Raw genomic sequence first — 23,608 nt, 5'->3', positions numbered from 1 at the left:
TAAAGCATGAATAATGAACAAATGTCGAGTTCTTTCCCACATACTAAATACTCGACTATGTGTACACTCAATATGTCAATGTAATTGTCCTAATAAAGGTCAATGATTACCTCTTACATGCAAAATTAAATGGATGCCTGTCTTACAGTAGAGTCTTTCTCCAGGTAATATCTTCAGTATTTAAGGATGCTAACCATATCTTACTTTTATAATTTTTTTCCACCTATGGATTCTGAGTTACCACTTTATTACTGATTTTTTTCCAAATTTCTGATTGCTTCTTGATCTCTTATGGTCCCTCCTTCTTACCTGCCTTGAATTATTACCAAGAATTTCACACTCCAATTTGTTCTTTTTTTATATATATATTTTCTGGCCAATGTCATTAATACAGCTTGAAATAGTAACTACACAATACAACATTCAAAAATACAACATAACCAGGCATGGTGGTGCACACCTATAGCCCTATAACTTGGGAGAATGGGGCAGGAGGATTACCCCAAGTTTGAGTCAGCCTTGGCTACATAGTGAGCTCAAGAACAACCTGAGCTGCATAGCAAGACCCTATCTTAAAAATAAAAGACAAAGCAAACAAAACAAAAATGCAAAATTCTATATTAGTACATCCCACTTTCCAACATGACCCCCCCATTAGGTTAATCCATAAAGAAATCGTAAAAGAAAATGCCATTTCAATTATTTTATTCATATATATATATATAAAATTTTTTTAATTGACATCCCAGGTCAGACAATTAACTTTAATCTACCACAGGAATCATCTACACAATAATGCTTTAAAGTAAGTGCCTCGGAGCCGGTATATAGCTCAGCTGCACAGTACCCACCTAGCAAGTGCGAGGTCCTGAGTTCAATTCTCGTTATAAACAAATAAAGTGCCTCATCTTCATTTGAAAATTAATGCCCTCAGCATTTTTACTCTTGGTGGTACTGTCAAACCATTGAGTTTCCTAATCTATTTCATCTAGCTTGCCACATTCCACTGAGTAAGTATTCTAAAAACATCATTATAACCAGCTCTCATTTGCATAAACAAAATAGGCTGCAACCCCTTTGCCTCACACTTCCAATCTCAACCCAGAATTGCTATCAGAAATGCTACTTTAAAATAGGCATAAATACTTTGGCAAGCTGAAGCAGAAGGATGGAGTTTAAGCCCTGCCTGGATACAACTGAGCAACTTGAGACTGTATTAAAAAAAAAAATTACAAAAGCTCAGCATGAAGACCTGAGTCACTGAGAGTAAAAACAAAGGCAGGCATAACACTAAAAATAGTAAGCACAACCATATCTCTCCTGCCAAAATCACTCCAATGCTTTTCACCCTTCAACCAGGCTAAAACCTTAGCCATACCCTTAGATAAAATCTTTCATATTCTGACTCTGGCCTACTCCTCAACTTGAATACTAGATATGGCTGCCATGTGCCGAATGCGCCAACCTTGGTTTTTCTTTTTTTTTTAAAGACAGGATCTGTGTTACCCATGCTAATCTTGAACTCATAAGCTCAAATGATCCTCCTGGCTCAGCACCTCCAGAACTTGGAGGATAGGTGTTTGCCGCAAGATACAGGACACATAAATGCAAAACACTGCTATCAGTCTAATGTACCTAAGTATAGGTACAGTGGTGGCACAAATGACAGAACAGATTGCTTGACTTAAATGAATAGGGGGAAATTCCAGAGAAGACAATTATGTGGTAGTGAGAAATAAAGAGTTCACCAGCCAAGTGGAAAAGGTATTAGTTTTAAAAGTATAAAATATTCCTTTATAAAGGAAATTATCATTATTTTGGCATGTCTGAGTTAGAAACTGAGTTAGACCACATTATGACATATATAATGAATGGTAAAGATTTTAAACTAGACATTATCTTAAGAGATAATAGTCCACAGCCAATATGGAGACAAGCCAATATGCAAGGCTATATAACAGAAGTATTTCTATTTTAGCACTTGAATATTTTTTTAAAATATATGACTCTTCTTTTACACTTCTAACTTGAAAGCAAGATCATCCACACATAGCTTTATTAGATCTTTTTCCTACTATGTAAAATGGGTTATGCAGCAAGTGCCAAATAAATGACTTTAATGAGGGGACATATTAGGCAAAATAGTTCAGTGGTTCTCCAAACAGTTAACTGTATTCACAAGTCTGCATAAAACTAAGATTTATTTATACAGTAACTACTTAGTAGTTTGCTGTAAACTGATTAAGAAAATCATTCTCCATATAGGAAGTGAAATACAGCTGATTATAGGTCAGAAATATATAATCCCAATAACTTCCACTATAAACATATACTCATTTCTGAAAATAGTAGAGTTGGGTACAGTGGTACACACCTGTAATCTCAGCTACTTGGAGAATCACACAAGTTCAAGGCCAGCCTGAAAACTCAGTATAAAAAATACTCAGTATAAAAAATTAGACTATGTCTCAGTATAAAAAATAAAAAGAAGGCTACAGCTCAGTGTTAGTGTACCCCTAAGTTCCATCTCCAGTACTGAGAGTTTTTAAAAACTGCCCAGGAGGATGCTCATTTTTAAAAAAAAAAAGGTTGAGAGATATAGGTGTAGCTTAGTGGTCGAGTGCTTGCCTACCAGGAAAAAGACCCTGCATTCAATTACCATCAACTTAAAAAAAAATCTAGAGACTTTATCAAGAATTTGTGAGCCACTGTCTATGCTCCAACTAGATTCCAACCACTTACTAACTGTAATTTGTGAACATAATCTCTCTCTTACTACACTTTCATAAGATAGGAGTTAATAACATCTACTTGATTGCACTGTGGTAAGGACTGAGTGAATAATCAAGCACTCAGTACAGTGTGGGATATGGTAAGTTATGTAAGTGCTTCCTACACATATTTTCTTCTTGCCATGAGTAAGCAACTTTTAATCAAAGATTTAACCCATAACCACAAAAGAATAAGGAATCTTCTCTGATGTATTAGTGCTGTTAATTCCATAGTCAACATGCATATTTACCAAGCATTTTCATGTGGCAAGTCTTATATTAATAATGTCTTTTAACAAGTATCTGCCTAGGACATTATATCCTCGAAATCGGTCCACCTGCTCCATTTCATCAAAAGTAGAACCAGTGATTTATAACTACATGATTCCTTTTTCTAACCCATGTTTCCAAAATGACCTGTACTTCTACCCACTTGGTCCAGAGAACTTTGTAAATGCTTTATTAAGCCTATTTTTTAAAATACAGGATTGAGAAGGCAACTTACTTAAAAAGTACCTAGATTTCCATAGTAAAACTCATAAAAATTATGATAATTATATAGAAAATATAGTATTTAAAATAAAGGCACTGCCCTCAGCCTGGCCTCACACACTTTTAACAAAGACTTTTGGGCACTTATAAGTGGGATGCTTTGCACACAGCAGAAAACAATATGGAAGTCACAGTACACAGTACTTTCTTAACAGTATTCATTACAATGAAAATCATAATAGAAAATCATGGTAGAAAATTTATATGGAATACTTGATTGCCTGGATACAGAAGCCCTTAATATATAAAACAAATCCTTCATTGTTTTGGATATAAGTTGTTTGCAAGCCAAAGGAATATATGTGAAATAAATCATTAAGTTTTAAAAAATAAGGTGGGCACAGTGACATGCTCCTTTAACCCAGCTACCTGGGAGAGGTTGGATGATTGTTGTGTAGAGGCAGACTAAAGAGTTTCAATTTGGGGCCAGGGATATAGCTCAGCAGCACAAGCACCTACTTGGCAAGCACAAAGTCCTGAGTTTGATTCCTAGTACCAAAAAATAGAAAGTTTAAACTTACCCAGAATGCTTTAAAGCTTTCTGGCAGAAAGTAGGGTATGCTGGGCATGGTAGTACATCTGTGTAATCTCAGCACTCCTAGCACTTGGGAGGCTGAGTAAAGAGGATTCCCAGGAGTTTGAGGCCAACCTAGGCTATATAGTGAGTTCAAGGCCTGAACTACACAGTAAGATCTTGCCTCAAAAATCCCCACAAACAAATTAACCAAAAACCAATCCTCCATAACTCAGCTACTTGGGAGGCTGAGGCAAGAGGAACATGAATTAAAAGCCAGTCAGGGCAACACAGCACAAATATCATATCAAAAGATTTTTTAAAAAGTAATAAATATTACAGTAAGTCAGGTACTGTGTTAGTACTACAAGTAAACTTAGTTTCTAGTTTCTCAATCCTCTACCACTTGGTAACAGTTTACAGAAAAAAGAATTCCTGTGTTTTCTCATAAACAAAATGGTAAGGAAAACTTTCTACCTGAATACAGCAAAATTCTTAAATATTTCATATGATGTTGGGGAAAATATCAAAATTTAAATGTGTAAGACATGATAATCTAGCAAGAAAATTTATTCTGCTTCCATCTAATAAAATATTACATATCATTTTAACAGAATCATTATGAATTAACCTGAGAAACCAAAGATCTTACAAAGATTAGATTTTTCAACCTACCTCTGAAAATGATGACTATACAGCTGTGTTGGAATACCAAGAATACGATCATATACAGCAGTAACTTCTCTCAGGTTTCCCTGTTCATTTTCCCAGTTGATATACATTTCCCAGAGTCTGTCAGATCGGAAATCTGTTCCTGCAGCTAGAACAGCATGCTCAAAAGTTCTGAAAAATTAAATTACTTTTAAGTTATCTTTCCAAAATAAAATTTTAATTGTTTCTAAATTTAGAAAATGTTGCTAAGTTCAAAAACTATTCAGCTGCTTCCTATGCAGGATTAAAAAGTTGAAAAAAGCTGCGTGGTCTGTAAGCCCAGCATTCTGGAGGCTGAGGCACACTTCAGCAACTTAACAACTTGGTGAGACCCTGGCTTAATATTTTAAAAGATTTAAAGATAATTTTTAAAAAGTTTGGAGATGTAGGTAAGCATAGACCAATGGGTTCAATCCCCAGTGCTGGGAGCCAGTTTAAAAGAAGAACACTGTAGAGGAGATTGAATCCGGGGTCTCACATATGCTAGGCAACCATTTTACCACTAAGATACATTTCCAGTGCATAAGTTTACCTTAAATAAAATTACACCATAAAATGTACATACTGCAAACAACAGTGACACTGTAGACACTTAAATATACATAGTACAGATTCATTTATGGATGATGACAAAATTAAAGTAAAAATTTAAAGAGGCAAACTGTACCTCAATGTGCCCCCAAAAAACAAAAACAGACTGACATATTTGTGAAAGGTTGGTGTATGATAAATGAGACATTTTAAACCAATACAGAAAAGTTGAACTAGTCAATAAAGACAAAAAAATTTTAAAAAGGTTAAATAACCTCTACTTCTCAACAGCAAATGAATGAACAACAAAAACATTACTAAAATATCTGAAAAAAAATGCAGGATTTCCATCAGAAACCAATCATAAGATTTAAAGATTAAATACTTCTGGGAAAAAAAAGCTGTATGAATAAAGACACTACAAGCAAAGTTTTTATTTTGTTTTGAGACAGGATCTCCCTAAGCAGTAGGTGCTGCCTCACATAACTGCTAGGATTATGGCCTAGCGACTGTGAACAGTTAAAATACATGCCAACACTGGAAAAATAAGCTTACCATAGAGAAAAGGAGGCTGGGCACCGTGGTGCACACAATAATCCCAGCACTCAAAAGGCTGAGACAAGATCATTGTTGAGGCCAGCCTGGGCTACAAAGTACATTCAAGGCCAGCCTATTCTGTATATGAAATCCTGTCTCGAAAAGACCAAAAAAAAAAAAAAAGAAAGAAAGAAACAAAAATGAGACTGATTGTCATTTAGGCAATTTAGTGAAACTCTGTCTTTAAATTTTAAAAAGCAGTAAGAGAGTTGGGAATTTCGCTCAATGCTAAGAGTGCTTACCTAGCATGCAAGAGGACCCAGGTCCATCCATCTCCAGTACCAAACACACAAAAAAAGTGTGTGACTATAAATGTGAGTGCATGTCTGTGTGAGGTTTTCAACAGAATAAAACAGATGTTACTACCCTTGAAGAACCTCAAAACTCAGGAAATTAATGTACTAGATACTGAGCAAAGTAGAAAAGAGACAGGAATACAGTAAGATCATGAAACGACAGACTGCAAAATGTTTAGATGAAGGTTTGCTCAAGCAATTGTTAGAAATCTTCAACCACGGGGCTGGGGATTTAACTCAGCGGCATAAGCGCCTGCCTTGGAAGCAGGCAGTCGTGAGTTCGATCCCTGGTACCGGTAAAAAGGAAAAAGACAAAAAAAAAAAGAGAAATCTTCAACCACTTTTCTTGCCCAGTTATGGAATTTCAGAAGCAATATTTATATTCTTTGGGATTCATCTCTTAAGAGGAGGCCTGGCTCAAGATTAAGACTGAGCGTCCCCCAAAACCTGAATGAGTACCTAATCAATACAGTGTGAAGCTCTCCAGACTAGCAGAGAATGTCTCATATAGTTTGCAAATATCTAATTTTTTTTTTTTTTTAAACTGGGGATCCAACTTGCAACCTCGCACTTGCCAGGCAGGCTCTTATGCCACTGAGCAAAATCCTTGACCCCGAATATCTAATCTTTAACATCAGAAATCCACAGACTACACATTTAACAAAAAAAAAAAAAAAACAAAGAAAGAAAGAGAGAGACAGAGACAGAGTGAGAGAGAAAACAGTGCTAAGGCAGAAGAAAAATTTTTTGGTTTTTTTTGTCTTTTTGAGATAGGTTCTGATAATACAGTTCAGGCTGGCCTTGAGCTCACTTTGTAGCCCAGGCTGCTCTCAAACCTGCAACAATCTTCCTGCCTCAGCTTCCTGAGTGCTGGGATTACAGGAGTGTACCATCATGCCCAACTCTCCTGAAAACTTTATTCTTTTTTTTGTCTTTTTTGAGATGGGGTCTCGCTATGCGCTCAGGCTGGCCTTGAGCTCATTTTGTAGCCCAGGCTGGTCTTGAACTCGCAACGATCCTCCCACCTCTGCCTCCCAGAGTGCTGCGATTATAGGCGTGAGCCACCACACCTGGCTTGAAAACTTTATTCTTAATACAAAGAAATAATAAAAAGATAAGCAGCTATCTGTGAAACAGTGAGAGGCTATATAAGAAAAGGAATATTCAAAGAACAACATTCTTGAACTTTTTTTTTCTTGAGACAGAGTCTCACTGTATAGTTCAGGCTGACTTCAAACTCACTGATCCTTCCTGCCTCCGCCTACCCAGTGCTGGGATGACAGGAGTACACCACCACATTCGTATCTTGAACATTAAAGATCTAACAGCAAATGTTGAAAATCAAATACAAGAATCTGGGAAAAAACTCAAAAAGCCAAATAAGGTCTATTGGATTAAAAGTAGGAACAGATAAGAAGATTCAGCGATTAAAATAGAAAGACCAGGATCTAATTACGAAAAACAACAGAGAAAATCAAGGAAAGGAAATAACCAAAAGAAGAATATTCTAGTGAGCTAAAAATTCTCCTCTACTATAACAGATCATAATGTTTAATAAAGTAGTAGGCTGGAGGTATATATAGTCAAAAACACCAGAACAGCAAATATTTGAAATGGGATAAATGAGCTGTTTTTTCTCTTACAAGCAGTTTAACAGCTGCTGATTTCTTAAAACTACATGTACTAGGCTTTGTTTTGACACTTCTTTAAAAAATGAATTAACAAATTCCTATAATCAATAAGAAAAAATCCAATAGAAAAGTGAGCAAATGACATAAATAATAAATTTTTAAAATGGCTCAGTGTTAGGGGTACAGCTCAATAGTACAGTACACGCCTCACACATGAACTGCCATGGATTCAATTTCTAGGACCAAAAAAGGCATATAAAAATGATGATAAACCACGATAAAAAAAGGCCTGGGGATTTAGCTCAGTGGTTAAGTGTCTGTCTGGTAAGCATGAGGTCATGAGTTCAATCCTCAGTACCAAAAAAAAAAAAGATAAGCATTCTAGATATAGGGAATGATGAGACAGATAAGCAGTCTAGATATAGGGAATGATGAGATATACACAGGCAGGGCATGGTAGTGCATGCCTGTAATCCCAGCACTAGGGAGGCTGAGGATGGAGGACTGCACAATTTTGAGGTAAGCCTGTCAACTTGGACTATACAGTGAGACCCTGTCTCAAAAAAAAAAAAAAAAAAAAAAAAAAAAAAAAAAAAAAAGAAAAAGAAAAACTGACAACATTTATACAATGTTAGTGGAATTTTAAAGTTGTTATTTTTTTTTTTTTTTTCTGTCTTTTTGAGACAGGATCTCACTATGCAGTTCAGGCCAGCCTTGAGACATTTTGTAGCCCAGGCTGGTCTCAAATTTCCAACTATCCTCCTGCCTCAACCCCCTCCTCACTCCCCCAGTGCTGGGATTACAAAGTATACCACTATGCCCAGTGTAAAACTGATACCATTTTTGAAGGATATCTTAAAACTTAGCTAGGTACTTCCTTTGACAGAAGTTCCACTTTTAGCACAAGGTACAAAAATGTTGACTTCTACAGGGATGTTCACTGTACACTGTTCAAAAAAAATACAGTACTTTGATGCTATAAAACATTTTTGCAGTGGTTAAAAAATATAGCAGAGAAAGATTTCAAAATAGGTTAAATAAAACAGGTCAAACAGCAATATGTAAAAAGGACAAGTATGCTTGTTTTGCAACGTGTATCTAAAAACACACATTAAGCCATTAACTGAGAGAGGAGCAAAACTGGAGACATAAGTAAAGCAGATATGAAATGAAGAAAGGCTTTATTATCTGTTTTGTAAAATAATGCAGAATAAGTTTATTACATGTTATTTTTTAAATAGTGGAAAAGAAACATAAATGTGAAACTTTCAGTTCAGCATTCATGAGTTGTTCTATTATCAATATCAGAGTACTTATTACATTTTCAAATATTTTTGAGTATGGATATTTCACATACCCTCTTATAGTACTGTTTGTCTCAGGATCTGCAGCATCCAAGGTTTCTTTTAAGAAGTTTATATAATGTATCCAAAGGTCAACACTAAGAGGTATTGCCTGAAGCCCCCGCCGATACACCTAAGAAGAAAACAATCAACTGTACTTCAAATACTTAATTATTTCTTAACAGAGAGGTAACACTGTGTTATCCGGTGAACCTTAGAAATACTAATTACTGGAATTTTGTTTAAATAATCTACCATTACCATTTGGGTGGAGGTTGGATAGAACATGGCAATGTTCTGATCCCCACGTGCAGAGTCTTGATCTTCAAAGCGCAGCAGTCCCTGCATTCTGACCGGGTTGTGTGGGCAGGCTTTGGGTTACAGACCATAGGGCACAGACCCATTAGAGCATCAATGACAGCGTCTGACCAAAAATGCAATAAGACGTAGCAAATGTGACTAGCAAACCAACTATATTGTTTGGAAAATGAGAAATAAATGTAAGTGAGAGAAAAGCCCTGCCCTACTTGTTAAGCTGCAGTGTAATACAGAGGCTTGCACTGCAAAGCTTGACAAACTGTAGAGGTTTAACGCACCTGCCAACAAAGAGAGAAAATATTAGCTACAAATGCCACAAGAGTGACAAATGCAAATAAAATACCCTATAAAAATTGTTTGACCATAAATGGTAGGTACTGCCAGCCAAAAAAAGTCTTGTTTTGTTATTAATTGGCTTACAGTACCTAATAAAGATAACTTTATTCAGTGATGTACGCACCTCATCTGATTGTTTAATGTTGTCATGTCGCTTTTCAAGATCTGCATACTTTTTCCAATAACCATAGCAATACGGATAGTGTATGAAAAATTTGTCAAATGCTTTCCTGGCAGCCAACAAGTGATTCTGATGAAAATAAAACAAGATGTTTAAACATCCTAGAAATTCTGATTTAAAAAATAAATAAACAAGGAACTAACCCTGTCAGAAACAAGGTAACTTTTCTTTTTCTTTTTTAGATAGTGCTAGGGATGGCTTCCCATGCTCTACCACTCAGCTATATCCCCAGTCCTACACGGTAACTTTTATTTCAGTAATGTTACACAGCTATACAAACTCCAACTATTATACATTAGGGCTTGACTCTACTGGCTCTACACCATATACAAATGCTTTAAGTTATCTTCAAAGCTAAAAGTGAATGGATATGTTATTTGGCTTAATCTAAGAATTACTAAAAAAGTCAACTTTCATTACAAAACAGCAAGTCTTTTTTTTTTTTTAAAGCAAGTCTTGAACTGGTATTATTTAGCTAATCTGTCTGATATTACTTAAATAGGTACTAACCTCCTGTTCTACATATTGAAGCAAATATACCCAGCCTGTAAAATCCTGAGGATTATTTTCAACAGTTTTCCAAAATTTATCATATTCTGGAGGAAAATTTGCTTCAGCTTCTATCGCTGTCACTGGAAGGTCCACAGTATTTGTCATTTCAGTTTCTTCTGCAGATGCATTCACATTGGGAGAGCCATCAGGTGACTGTTCCATTTCTGTGACATTCATAATCTCAGTACTGAAATCAGCAGAATGTTCTACTATGGCCTCTGAACTGTTGCCTGTGCTGCCATTATTAGAATTTCTGTACTCATCCATGTGAGAGTTTTGCATAGCTATTTCTCTTGTCTTCAGTTAACAATCTGTGGAAACACACACCAAAGAGTTTATTTGACATCAACAACACTTTTTTAAAAGCCCTATTTAGCTACTAGGAAATATCTCTATTTGAATATACCTGACTGATTCTTGCATCTCCGAGTAATGAAAAACTCATTGATAATAGTGTAAAGCAAACAGGAATTTATTTTCTCACACAACAGGAAACCGGCATTGTGTCACAGGCTTGATGATGCCAGGGCTGGTATTTCCTAATTTTCTTGGCCAATTCCTTACTACTTCATAGACATAAATTATTTGAAACATGTTCAAATTCCAGGTAGGCATAAAGTGGAACAAGGAAGAACTGTACTAGTCATGCCCATACCTTTTAATGAGAAAAGCAAGGGGCTGAAGATTTAGCTCAGCGGTCTAAGTACCCGCCTGGCAAGCACAAGGTCATGAGTTTGATCCCCAGTACCAAAAAAAAAAAAAAAAAAAGAAAGAGCTCTGCAGCAGGTTGTTTCTTTTTCAGTCTCATAACTCTTTGCATGAGATTAGGCATACTGCTGTCCTGAATAAAATCAATGTTTTATTAATGAGAAAGATGCTGAGATGGGATATTTGATAATGTCCACCACAAAATATGCAACTTTTCTATAGATAAAGCATCAGCATGTTCCCAAACACACTAAAGAAAGCCACCATTCACAGTAAACCTATGGGTAGTTTTTTTTTTTTTTTTTCCTCTGAATTATTAAGTAACTGAGAACAACTACAACTTCCTGGTCCTAGAATTCAGAAACATTAAAGTTGGGGCCAAAGAATCTGTATTTCTTTTAAAGAGCTATCTGACTTTTGTGGGAGCTAGACCTGAAACTTTTACATATGATAGTGAAATCTAGAGTTTTTTAAGTAGTAATAAAACTGCACACACATACAAAAAAAGTAGCCAGCCAATCCATACCTGACTTTTAAAATAAAAAATTCCCTTTTGCCCTGTTCAAATAACTAAGGTAACCAAGAAAACAAAACACTCACCCCACTGCCATGAAGAGCTATTAGCAATTCTATTGCATTCCATTTCCTTGGGTATAAATTCTATATTCTTATACATACTGTAATGTGTTTGTGTGACAAACCAAGACAGTTATCATTCTATCAAAAAAATAACTCCCATATTGCCACTGTAAAGAAACTACTTCAGAAACCAAACTCATTCAAAATTATTTTTAAAACAAAAAAATTCTAAGAAAAAATATTCTTTTGATGACTTTGATTAGTGCTATGTCATCAACTTTTGCACAAGTTGAAAACCATTCAAGGGCGGAGCTAAAGATGGCAGATCGGTAAGCAACAAAACACAGAGCTTCTCTGAGAGAAACAACTTAGATGCTGGAATAAAACATTCTGGAGAGGACTAGACAGAGGGAGATGGACCCTCTCGACCCATGAAGAAACTAAAGGGAAAAGAACTGGTCAAACATGTGATCACGAGGCTACCATAGGAGCAGTGCAGATTCAGAGGCCACAGCGCTCTTGCTGGAGCCGCCCAAATTCCCAATCGCAGTGCACTCACCACGGGAGCCACGGTCACGCTGATGTTGGGAGTCAGCAAGCCCAGCAGAGAATAGAGCCAGCATCGAGACCTGCAAAAACCTGTGGTATGTGCTCAGAATAAGACCCTCGCACAGGAAAGGGGTGACTGGACAACATGTTGGAATCAGGCAGGGTGGCAGGATGGCAGGACGGCAGGATGGCAGGACAGCAGGATGGGCCTGAACTAGGAATGACAAGTGACTTCAGTTGGCTGCTCCCTGCCCAGAGCAGATTGGTGGGATCTGCTTGGCCTGGGTCACACTCCTTGCAGGAACCCAGTGAGCTGTCCCAAACTGATTCCCTCTGTGCGGCACACACTAACATGGTGAAGGCCCCTGCTTGGTTGACTGGCTTGGAGTGGAGGGGCCAGCATATGCCACCCCTACCTGTACCTCAACAACCAACAGCAAACTGGAGAGGGCAGAATTCCCTAGCCAGCATGCTTCAGAAGAACTATAGCCAACAAAGAAAGGGGCTGGGACTTCCACCATACACCTGTACAGAAGAAACCAAAAACATGACAAGAGAAAGAAATAAGAAAAAGTCCTCAGCCCCCAACCCTGAGAACATTGATTCAGGAGAGCTAAATATAGAAGAGATTGAGAGCAGCAAACATGCAATATCAGACACGGCATTAGCGGACACAGAGATATCTCCGTGACCTCATAGATGAGCTCCAAACTGAAATATTAATTCAAATAGGGGAAGATATAAGATTAATAAAAATGCTAAGCACCTCTCAAGAATACACAGAAGGAAGAATGGAGGAACACAAAAAAAGGAGAAAAACATTCAATGAAGAATATAAAGAAAATCTAGAATACATGAAACAGATTCAAAGAGATTATCAGGAAATTAAAAACTCCATCAAAAGCTGGAAAAATTGCCTAACAGAAACTAGAGATAGATTAAGAGAACTTGAAGATAGGTTTGCAATGTCCAGTTGCTAAAGGAAAGATCTCTCAAAAATAACAACAAAACAGGCAGCAACAATACAAACACTAGAAGACAACAAGAGGATCTATAACTTAAAAATAAAAAGTGTGAGTGAAGAAGCAGGGGTAAATACAAAGGAAATAAAAAGGCTATTCACAGAAATTATTACGGAAAATTTCCCAAGCATAGGAAAAGGAAATGATATTCAGATGTATGAGGCATACAGAATTCCAGCCAGCTACAACCAAAACAGAACTACTTCCAGACATATAATAATCAAGATCCCAGAAAGTCATCACAAGAACAGAACATTAAAAGCCATCAGAGAAAAGAAACAGATCACCTATAAAGGAAAACCCATCAAAACCACAACAAACTTCTCAACACAAACCATCAAATCAAAAAGAGCTTGGAGTAAAGTACTCCAAGCCCTGAAAGAAAATAACCTCCAACCCAGACTGAAGTACCCTGAAAAACTATCTCGCAAAATTAATGGAGAAACAAGATGCTTCCATGACAAAGAGGAACTGGGAGGAATTCGTAACCACCAATCCAACCCTACAAAAAATACTGAAGGACAATTCGAGAGAGAGAGAGAGAGAGAAATATATACTACGATTTCAGAAAGAGTGGCAGAGAGGCCTCAATGAATGGGGCAGACAGTGGAGTGAAGGAGAAAAGTACGCAATCAATGGCAGAAAAATAATATAGCAGAAATGAGGCAGAGATGGTTGGATATAATCTCTAACAAAGATGGCCTTGATACACTAACAAAAAGAAACACAGGCAGAGGAGATCAGGAGATAGGGTCTATCGAGATGCTCTGTATAGGAAATATAATTAACCAGAAAGAGGGTTTATGGACCGAAAATCAAATATGAGAAAACAATGTTCTATGTGACAGGGAACCAGAGAAATAGGGGCAACTCAACCAGCACCTGCAGACAGATTGGAAAGACATGATACTTTTGTGTAGTAGAGAACTAGTCAGCTATAATGAAAGAAAACCTTGAGGCTTTTGTAGGTAAAGGAATACAACTTGAGATCCAAGTCCAGGAGTGAGAAGGTTCAGAATCACTTAGGTAAATAGCAAGTTGCCCCCGCAATCTAAAAACTGAGGGAGTTGGTGGGACCCAAAATGTGTAGTGCACACTGTTGGAGTGTCTAAAAAAGGAAGGCAAAGGATATTGTCAATAGTGTATCAGGATTTAAAATCCACTTTCTTCTCACTACTCAGTTTAGATGGATTATATTTTGTTCCAATTTGTCTACTTGTACTGGATCTGAGGGCACAAACAGCTATCCCGAAAACAGCAGAATATGGTAATCATTCTTAATTTCCCATTAACCTAATTTGAAGCCCTGTGTAACTTACAGTCTTATTACGACTGATCTTATTTGAATCTGGTTTATTAGGCTGCTATTTTGTACTGACTGATTTTATTCAAATCTATTATGATTGATAGTATCAAATCTGAAGAGTACAGGCAACTACACTGAAATTGACAAGATTCACTAGGATATCCATTCTAGGATAGGTTTGATCATTAACTGCTTTTGAAGTATTATAATGTCTCCAATGCTACATTTTTATTAATACTGTTATGTACTGCTATATTTAATTATACTATGTTGGTGATATAGACAATTCTATTGAAGAAACAAGAGACATCATACTAACCATTGTAGATCACCTTGTATTGCAGTTTTATATGACTTTCTCATTTATGTTTTTCTAGGAATGGGTTTTGTTTTGTCTTGCTTTGTTTTGTTCTTCCCTCTAATACAGAAAAGATAGATATACATGTAGAGACTCATGCATGCGTAGAACTTATAAACAGTCTATGACATCTGATTATATAATGCATGATGAAATGAACTACTTTGAAGAAAAAGAGACACTATAGTATCCAATGCTAATTCTGTAGCGTCATGATGTGAAATCCAGCAATACTATTATTCTTTGTTCAGAGTGACTTTAGACTGTTTTGTTTAATTTCAACATAGGTGAAGGTTTGGACAGCTATTTTGAAGAGAATGAGAGTCACTACAACAGTCATTGTTGACTTCCCTATTGTTGGTCTTCAAGATCTGAAATGCTTTCATCATTTTGTTCAGATCAATTTTATACTATCTTGTTTTGTATTAATTCACTGTATGTGAAGATATGGACAACTATTTGGAAGAAAAAGAGACAATATGATGAATAGTGAAGATCTCTGATTGTCTTGCTTTGGAATTTATGTCCCTTACACTGCTTTCTTATGTTGTTTTGTTGTGTTTAATTTTAGCCTCTTTAAAAGAAAAAAAAAGCTACTTCAAGCCCTACCAAAAAAAAATTTCTCAATTTACTATCCTGTTCCTCTCCTCCTAAAAAAAAGACACATTTGAATATTTTCCACAGTAAATTAGCTACCAGTTAGTGAGGTTTTAATAAGTCAATTTTTAAGAAATGACTGTTGCTTGATACTACAATGACAAGTACAAATACTGCAGAAATACTGAAACGATGCTCAGGATTTGGAGGCAGACTCATTTACGTTGACAGGCATTGATCTGGATCATTCCTAGAATATTAGGCCCCTGGTGGTCTAAGGTTTTCATATGATGCAAAGCAGGAGGTACAAAGGAAGTACAAAGGCAAGACAAAACAGCCTGGCAGTTCTGATTAAGGTAGCAAGGTAAAATGATCAGCTACAAGGGTAGATTAATGATCATCAGTTTATGAAACTTGGTACAATGGTTGGTTACACTCTCATGGTTACAAGGTCAAGAAAGTAATTACAAAGCCATGCAGGAGTTACAGACTCAGGCAGTTTCAAAAGAACAAAGTTTTTAAAAGAACAATTTCTCTTGTATAGTTTTTTCCCTTTCAACGTACTCTGAGTCACTACCCTACCTACCCTATTCTAACTGCATAGTTAAGTGGGACATAAGAGTTTCTTCTGGAATCAGCAAATTTACCACACCCCTGTATCTACAGAGACTGCCAATTACGCCACACCCTACAATTACAGTGTTGTAAAAAGGATTAAGAACACCAACCTTTCCCTTAGGAAAATCATTTTGCTGATTACTTCATAAAGCAAAGCCAAAAGAATACACTAAAATTACTTAGTAAGTTATCCCAACATATTCTTTAGAGTGTGTCAACAGTACTAGCATTAATTTAGTCTTAGCAACCACAAATAACTTCCAACTCACAACACAAAGTAGCAGAGCACAGAATAACTTTTTTTTTTTGAGCCATCACACTATGAAGACTGGCCTTGAATTAACTTATGTAGCCCAGGCTGGCTTTTAATTCACAGCAAACCTCCTGCCTCAGTCTCCCAAGTGCTAGGATTACAGGTATGTACCACCACACCTGGCCAGAATAATTTTTAAAAGAAAGAAACAGTATGGTACTGACATTAAAACAAATCAACCAACTGCACAAAACAGAAAGCCAAAGGCATAAATCCTTTTGTATGTATGTGGTCAATTAGTGCTTAACAAGACAACCAAGACTACTCAATGAGAAAACCTACTCTCCTGAACAAGTGGTGTCGGGGAAAACTGATAGTACAAGCAAAAGAATAAATATCAACCTTTATCTTTCATTACCTTCAGTAACTAATTCAAAAACAGACTGAGAACTTAAAGGTGAAATCTAACACTATAATACTTCTAGAAGAAAACATATAGCAAAATTTTAATAATGGGTTTACTAAGGTTTCTTGGGTACTACATTAAAAATCCAGGTGTTAAAAGAAAAAGTATAGATAAATGGAACTTGAGGTAGCAAAGCACGGGATTGAGGCATGGCCAGCCCATGTGCAACGCAGACATGACCTGTCAATCATGAAGACCCAGGACACATAAGCAGAAAAGCAGTTCCCAACACTATTCCTGCCAGGTGTGGTGGCATGTATCCGTAATCTCAGCTCTTGGGAGGCCAAGACAGGAGGATTACTGAGTCTGAAGCCAGCCTGGGCTAATAAATTCAAGATCAGCCTGAACTGCATAGCGTGACCATCTCAAGAAAATAAAAAATTAAATAAATAAAGCACTGTTCTGGTAGTAAAGATAGGTAAGTAAAACTATTACAGTCAATCAGACAGGGCTAGGCCCTTGAGGGACTCAGTGCACTGGAAGAGAATATACTACAACTGTGGCTGGAGGCACATCTGTTGAAGGTCTAGGTTCAAGATAATGACAAGGTCTACACACTTCCCCAAAAGATAAGATAATTGGTATCACCTAGCCCAATAAATCCTGGATAGACAACATTCACCTGGGTGGGTGCCCAGGACCTCCTGATCCATCCCTTCCTAAAAAAGATCTTTGATCTTTCCATATACACTTGCTATGTGACTTGATTCCCTATCAGATCAATATTACCTAAGTGGCTATACTTGTTAATCTCATTGGCTGACCTACATTATACACACCTAAAACTTTCTCTGTGAAGTGGGATCTTTGGCAACCAACTTTCTGGTCCCCTCCTATCTCTCAGGAGCTATCAATAAATTTTTTCTGCTCTTAATTTCCATTGTTCCTTAAAATCCTTCGATTCTGGAGAACACAAACTTGGCATATCTTATATCTAGCAGGTTGGGAGTTATATTATTTCCCCTGTATCACTGGGACTAATCAAAGTAGCACTTGAAGAACATGGTGATACAAGCCCATATGTAATCCAAGGAGAGGCTGAGGCAGAATAGCTGCAGTGAGCTCAAAGCCAGCCTAGACTACAGTGAGTTGAAGGCCACCCTAAATTACATAACGAGACTCTGTTTCAAAAAAAGAGAGAAAGTGCTATCCATTCTGCTGTGAAATCAAACAGGTTTTTGATAGGACACCTAGATCTGATGTCAGCTTGAAAAATAGGTTTAAAAGGTGTCTGCAGCCAGGCATGATGGCACATGCCTGCAATCCCAGTACTCAGGAGACTGATGCAAGAGTTCAGGCCATCCTGTGCAACATAACGAGTTCAAGACCAGCTTGAATTACATTGGCAGAACTTGTCTCACACCAAAAAAAGAAAAGAAAAAAGATTTCTTCTGCCACTGACCTCAAGGCCACTGTGATTTGTCTCTTTCGTGGCCTGCTCTCATTCTGCAACTTGTACTTCCTTCTCTACTTTTAATAAAACCTCAATACCTTCTTCACCCATCCTGTGCAATTCTTTGTTCATTACAAAAATCTGGAAAGAATCCTGAGAAAAGACTGACAATATTCCAGGACCTCGGTTACAGTAGGACAGAAGAAACAAAACTAGGCAGAAGAGAGTCAAAGAAAATCTCAATTTTAAAAATGAAAATTACAGGTTTAAGATCAAATACCAGTTAATTTTTTTCCTGTCCTCTCAGATCAACAATAAGCCTGGGTGACACATTTTCACCTGAAAAAGGGTTCTGTCATTCCTTTCTTACTTGCAAATTGTCCCCTTTTACCTATAAATTACAAAATTTTTAACGCCAATCAAAACAATACAATGAGTGTGATATAGGACTTCCAACAAGATAATAGGAAATTAAAAATGGCTACCACAATGTCTCCTTATGTTCAATATAGCTGCCCATGATTTCTCCTTGTTGGACCACTGTCTTCCTGTAGCTGAACCACACCCAACACACCAGACCAAGACTTAAAACTACAAATTATGAAATTCTGCAAATGTCTACCACTAAAATCATATAAATACTCCAGTTCCAAACTGCAGGGCATCTTACTTCTCTGTTTTGCATTCAAATACATCCCAAAATTTCTACTAAACCCTTTCCATGCCTCTTGCTAACCCACCCTGAAAATTCTGTTTTTGGCAACAGAGTCAGCAAACCTGAAAATTTAGTCTATAAAAGGGTAAATTAGGTTCTGTTTTGTGAGATTTTTTTTTTGGCACAGTTGAGAGACAAAGACAGAGATAAGAAAAGCCTTTATTGCTGGTATGGGAAGGCTGCTGGGGACTGTAAAGACCCTCAAAGGAGACAAAGTCAGGGGTTGCTCTTATGCGACTGAGATGGGGTGGAAACTACATGAGTGGACAGGTCATTGTGTCAGGAGAGGACTAGAGGACTAGCTGGATCATTGTTCCAATGAATCTTCATCTTGGCCAAGCACAGGACCCCTTGACGTCCCCACAATTATAAATATACATTAATGTCTTTATTCTCACTGTGGGTTGCATTAGAAGTGGTACATTGGAATTAACTCACTAGAATTCCAGTAACTTTCCCATGAGATTATAAATACGAACTTCCCAGACTGCGACGAGGACAAGAAAGGGATCTCTATACCAGACCTCTTTTCCAAACTCAAGAGTCATATATTCAATTGTCTCCTTGACATCTCCTGCATATACGAAATTATTTCAACATTCAATCGTCCAAGTTTATGACTTATCTGTCTCCCAAAATCTGCTGTCTCCATAACCTTCCTTATCTCCACTGAGAAAAGCCCTTCTTCCAACTGCTAACCAAAAGCACTCAAATTGTCTTTGACTCTCTCCTTTCTCCCACACCCAACCAATCTGTCAGGGCATCTTTCACGAATTACTCAGAACATCATTTCTTATAATAGTCACTTAAGCCACAACTCAATACTATCACAGCCTTCTGTAACATTCTACAGGCCTCTTGCTTTTACTCTTGTTCCACCTCATTCCTGCCTTCTTGTGTTCGTTATTCTCAACACAGAGTTAGCTATGTTTAAAAAATGTAAATCGCACCTCCCACTTTCAGCAGTCACACTCCCACCTTGCTGGCTCAGGTCCACTCTCTCCAGCCTTTGCACTGCTCTTTGCTCCCTGTACCCAGAATGATCTTCCAGATACACAGGTCCCTTCCTCACCTCTTCTACTAAAAACACCATCATCTCAGTAAGACCTACTTGGGACAAATGATTTAAAGTTGTAATTTGTTCCTACCCAAGCACTTTATGTTTTTTTCTTTTTATTTAGGGAATTTATTAAATTCCAATCAGTGAATATTTGTTTAGTATGCCCTACTATAAGAATTAGCCAACTGCTTTTTATTCACACCATTATTGCTATAATGTAGTTTCATTTCCATTTTCAAATGAAAAACAGAAAAGTTTTCCTAATGCTTTACATAGTTCAAGTATGTTTTATGACAATATAACACAATTACTCCCACACACTGTATATGGAGCAATAGGCAGCAGATACCCATAAGCACAGCACGAGGTTTCACCAAGACTTCAATTACTAGCTATTAATGACAATAATAAGAGACATTACTGAACAAATCTTTTGTCATTTCCTTATTTTAAAGGATGAATAAAAATTTAAGGGTAAATAAACTTCAAGAAATAGAGCCAAGATTCAATCCCATCCTAAGACCAAAAACTGGCTTCTCCTCTACTAACTTCTACACCCCTCCCCCATATACCTTCTTAGTTTCACCACCTTAGGACCTTAGCCTATGCAGTTTCTTTCTACCTGAAATGCTCTCCCAAGTCTCTATCTCACTAACACATTCCCATTCAGCGTCAACTAACTAAAGGTGACTCATTCTTCTAGGCAAAGTTTAAGCATCACTACTTGAAAAGTATTGCCACACTCCCCCAGCAAGTTATGCTGACTGCAGTAACAGTCCCATAAAATCCTCTTTTTCGCCACACCACATTGTGATACGTGTTCTATGTTTATATTCCTTACTACATTCTTGAGGGGAAGGAACAAACCTACCAGATGTATAGTACATACACAGCGCTAGAAGACATTCAATTTTCACTGAATAAAAAATAGCACTAGGGTCTTTAGGCACCCATACTGAAACCTGGCATACTACTTTTATTTTTTTCTGGCATATTACTTTCATAACCAAATGAAAATGAAATGATAAGTGTTTCAGCACTAGAGGACAACAAAATTGAATTAAAGAGCTAGCTTCCTACTCATTAAACAACTCTGAGACAATCACATTAAGTAAGCCTCATCCAAAAAATAAACATGTTCCCTGTTGGTGACTTCTAGAAAAAAAATAAAAATAAAAAATAAACATGCAAATTTTGCTATAAAAATTAACTATCTCACCAGGCAATGCAGCATGAGCCTGTAGTCCCAGCACTCTGGGAGGCTTAGGCAGAAGAGTTCAAGGCTATTTCACAAGCTCCTATCAAAAAACAAACAAAAAAGACGAAAACAAAAATCTCCAAAATTCAACTCTTCTTTTCATTCACACTACTGTTAAAATTTTATTTTTAATCTACCCCCTAGATAAATGTTTTTCAAAGTGCGGATGGCTTTAAACCAATTTCTAACTATTTAGTGGAAAAACAAAAACTCAAGAGAATGCATACACACATTAAGTGCATATTGCTCAAACACACAATTCAACCATTACTGAGTTGTACTGTCACACATACACTTTTTTTTTTTTTTTGTCTTTTTCTTTTTTATCGGTACCGGGGATTGAACTCACAACTGCCTGCTTGCAAGGCAGGCACTTATGCCGCTGAGCTAAATCCCCAGCCCCACGTACATTCTTTATTAAGGATTCAGTCAAAAAAATTGAAAACCACTTACCTATTACTTCAATAAACTAGTATTACTAAAATATTACATGCAATGAGAAAGGGGCCTTGTGTCCCAAGAACCTGAAATGGTTCCTGGTTATATGTATAACCAGCATGAATAAGCATCTCCAAATCAGTGATAAAGCCCAGTCCTTAATTTTTCAAACACACTAATCCTTCAATATTCATCCTCACTGCCATTTCCATAGCCCATTACATTCTTCATGTCTGAGTCATGACACGTTATTCCCTCAGACTAACAAAACTCTCAACTCACCAAATCAATGGATGTCTTTTCCCTATTACATTTTCTTGTAAAATTATATGATAAGCACTGCTTACCTTCTCACTTGAAGGCATAATTCTATTTTCACTTTATGAAAAAATTCTACCTACACTTCTGCATGGCAAAAGGGGGAGGGAGGGCAAAAAAATTACAGGATAAAGTACAGACGTATGGAAAGAAACATGAAAAATTACAGAGTGAATATGCAGAATATGGAAAAATTAGGTTCTGTATTATACGTTTTGCTTTTACTATCCTTATATTACATGAAACATCTTAAACACCTAACAATCAGAATGCTACCTTAAAATTTAAAAGATCTTTTGAAGAAAACTTAAGTGATCAATATTTATTTAATGTGGGCCAATGGACTTAATAGCTTCTTTTATGGTTCTGTGTATGTCTCCTATGCTTGCAGATGTAATCTATAATCTATACCAGAGATAATCTATAATGTTTCAACATTTCAAACACTTATTATGTGCCTGAAATTGGAATTTATATATATGCGGTTAAAGATTTGTAATATCAAAAATATCTGTATTATCTCAGATCTTTAAAAAAAGGTTACCATTTGTCTGCAACTATTACTTTCTTCTTCCTTTGGCTTTTTTTTTTAAGTTCTGTCTTAAACATAAAAGGTTCTATTCTCTTGAATATAACACGTAGATTTTAGCATTTGGCTTATAAAACCTTTTTTCTTAATTCAACTATACGGTAAGCAGTAGGAATATTACCAAATACCTATTCTCAGCCTTTAAAAATCTTGCTTTTCTATTCCCACTTGAAGTATCTCATACCTCCTGCTATCAAACAGGAATCTCTACTTAACCCCTATTTGAGTTCACAATCTAAGAACTATTCTTCTGTAGAACTCTTTTCCTCATTATTTTATCCCTACCTGAGAGCAACCGGTAGAAGGTTCCAACTTTTGCAACTCTTAGAAAGGGCAAAACAGGAAAGAACCTGACTGCAGCTGCTCGCTTGTTTTTTTTTTTTTTTTTAAGCCGACTGAAACTCCCAGAGCCCAAAATACTTAAAATTCCAACATAACCTTCATATTTCCTGTACAAACTGTGCTTTCTTAAGCCTCAACTTTTCCAGCTGTGAAGTTTATTTCTGAACAGATGAAAGCAGCTGCCAAACAACCTTTAAGTCCTCTGACAGAAGACTACGAATAATAAACTAAGAAGTAACTTTAAATTGACGTAACATTACTATATGATATTACAGCATCTTCAATAATGCATTAACAGCATTATTAAAGTATTATTAGACTAAAAGATACGATTTTGGAGCAAGAAATGCAGTCTCCGACTACAAAAGATAAAAACACACATAAACATTCCTTTCCAAGATCCATGGTGTTTCAAGATCTTACTATTACGATGTTTTTGTTTCTTGCCTATCCTGCCAAAATTTCTCTGGCTGATCTTTGGGGGCTGCTGCGATCTGGGGTTCCCAAAGTACTGCTTGATAGTAGCCAGAACACAGAACGCCTCCAACAAGGCTTTATTAGTAGCATTTGCACGGCACCCTTCTGACGCTCTGGGCGCTGGTAAGGAGACTCTAACCCTCGCAGCGGTCCCGGCCATGCTAGACCCCGGCTGCAGCAAGCAGGGCTCCACAGTCGCCCCTAACTCGCTTCCCACATCCAGGTGGCG

At 36.9% G+C, this 23,608-nt stretch overlaps 1 protein-coding gene across 9 annotated transcripts in view; it reads right to left on the bottom strand.

Moving 5' to 3' along the window:
* Prpf39 (pre-mRNA processing factor 39) overlaps positions 1-23,608 on the bottom strand; it is a 34,455-nt gene that overhangs the window by 10,436 nt on the left and 411 nt on the right. For 4 of the 9 annotated variants that reach the window (XM_003471768.5, XM_013154670.2, XM_013154674.3 and 1 more), the window contains exons 2-5: positions 10,292-10,644; positions 9,725-9,850; positions 8,961-9,079; positions 4,513-4,680 (exon numbers count right to left, since the gene is read on the bottom strand). In XM_003471768.5, coding sequence (XP_003471816.1) covers positions 4,513-4,680; positions 8,961-9,079; positions 9,725-9,850; positions 10,292-10,615 — 737 coding nt within the window. In that variant the 5' untranslated portion in view covers positions 10,616-10,644. Of the gene's footprint in view, positions 1-4,512; positions 4,681-8,960; positions 9,080-9,207; positions 9,851-10,291; positions 10,645-23,608 lie in introns of those variants that run through there. The other 5 variants (XM_013154677.2, XM_063247063.1, XM_013154676.2 and 2 more) reach the window with 5 other exon arrangements.

The sequence above is a fragment of the Cavia porcellus genome, unplaced genomic scaffold (assembly GCF_034190915.1).
Source record: "Cavia porcellus strain 051 isolate PalLab524CR breed Dunkin Hartley unplaced genomic scaffold, mCavPor4.1 scaffold_1, whole genome shotgun sequence".
NCBI lineage: Eukaryota > Metazoa > Chordata > Mammalia > Rodentia > Caviidae > Cavia > Cavia porcellus.
The sequence above is the reverse complement of the archived record's forward strand: the minus strand, read 5'-3'. Positions and strand labels throughout refer to the sequence as shown.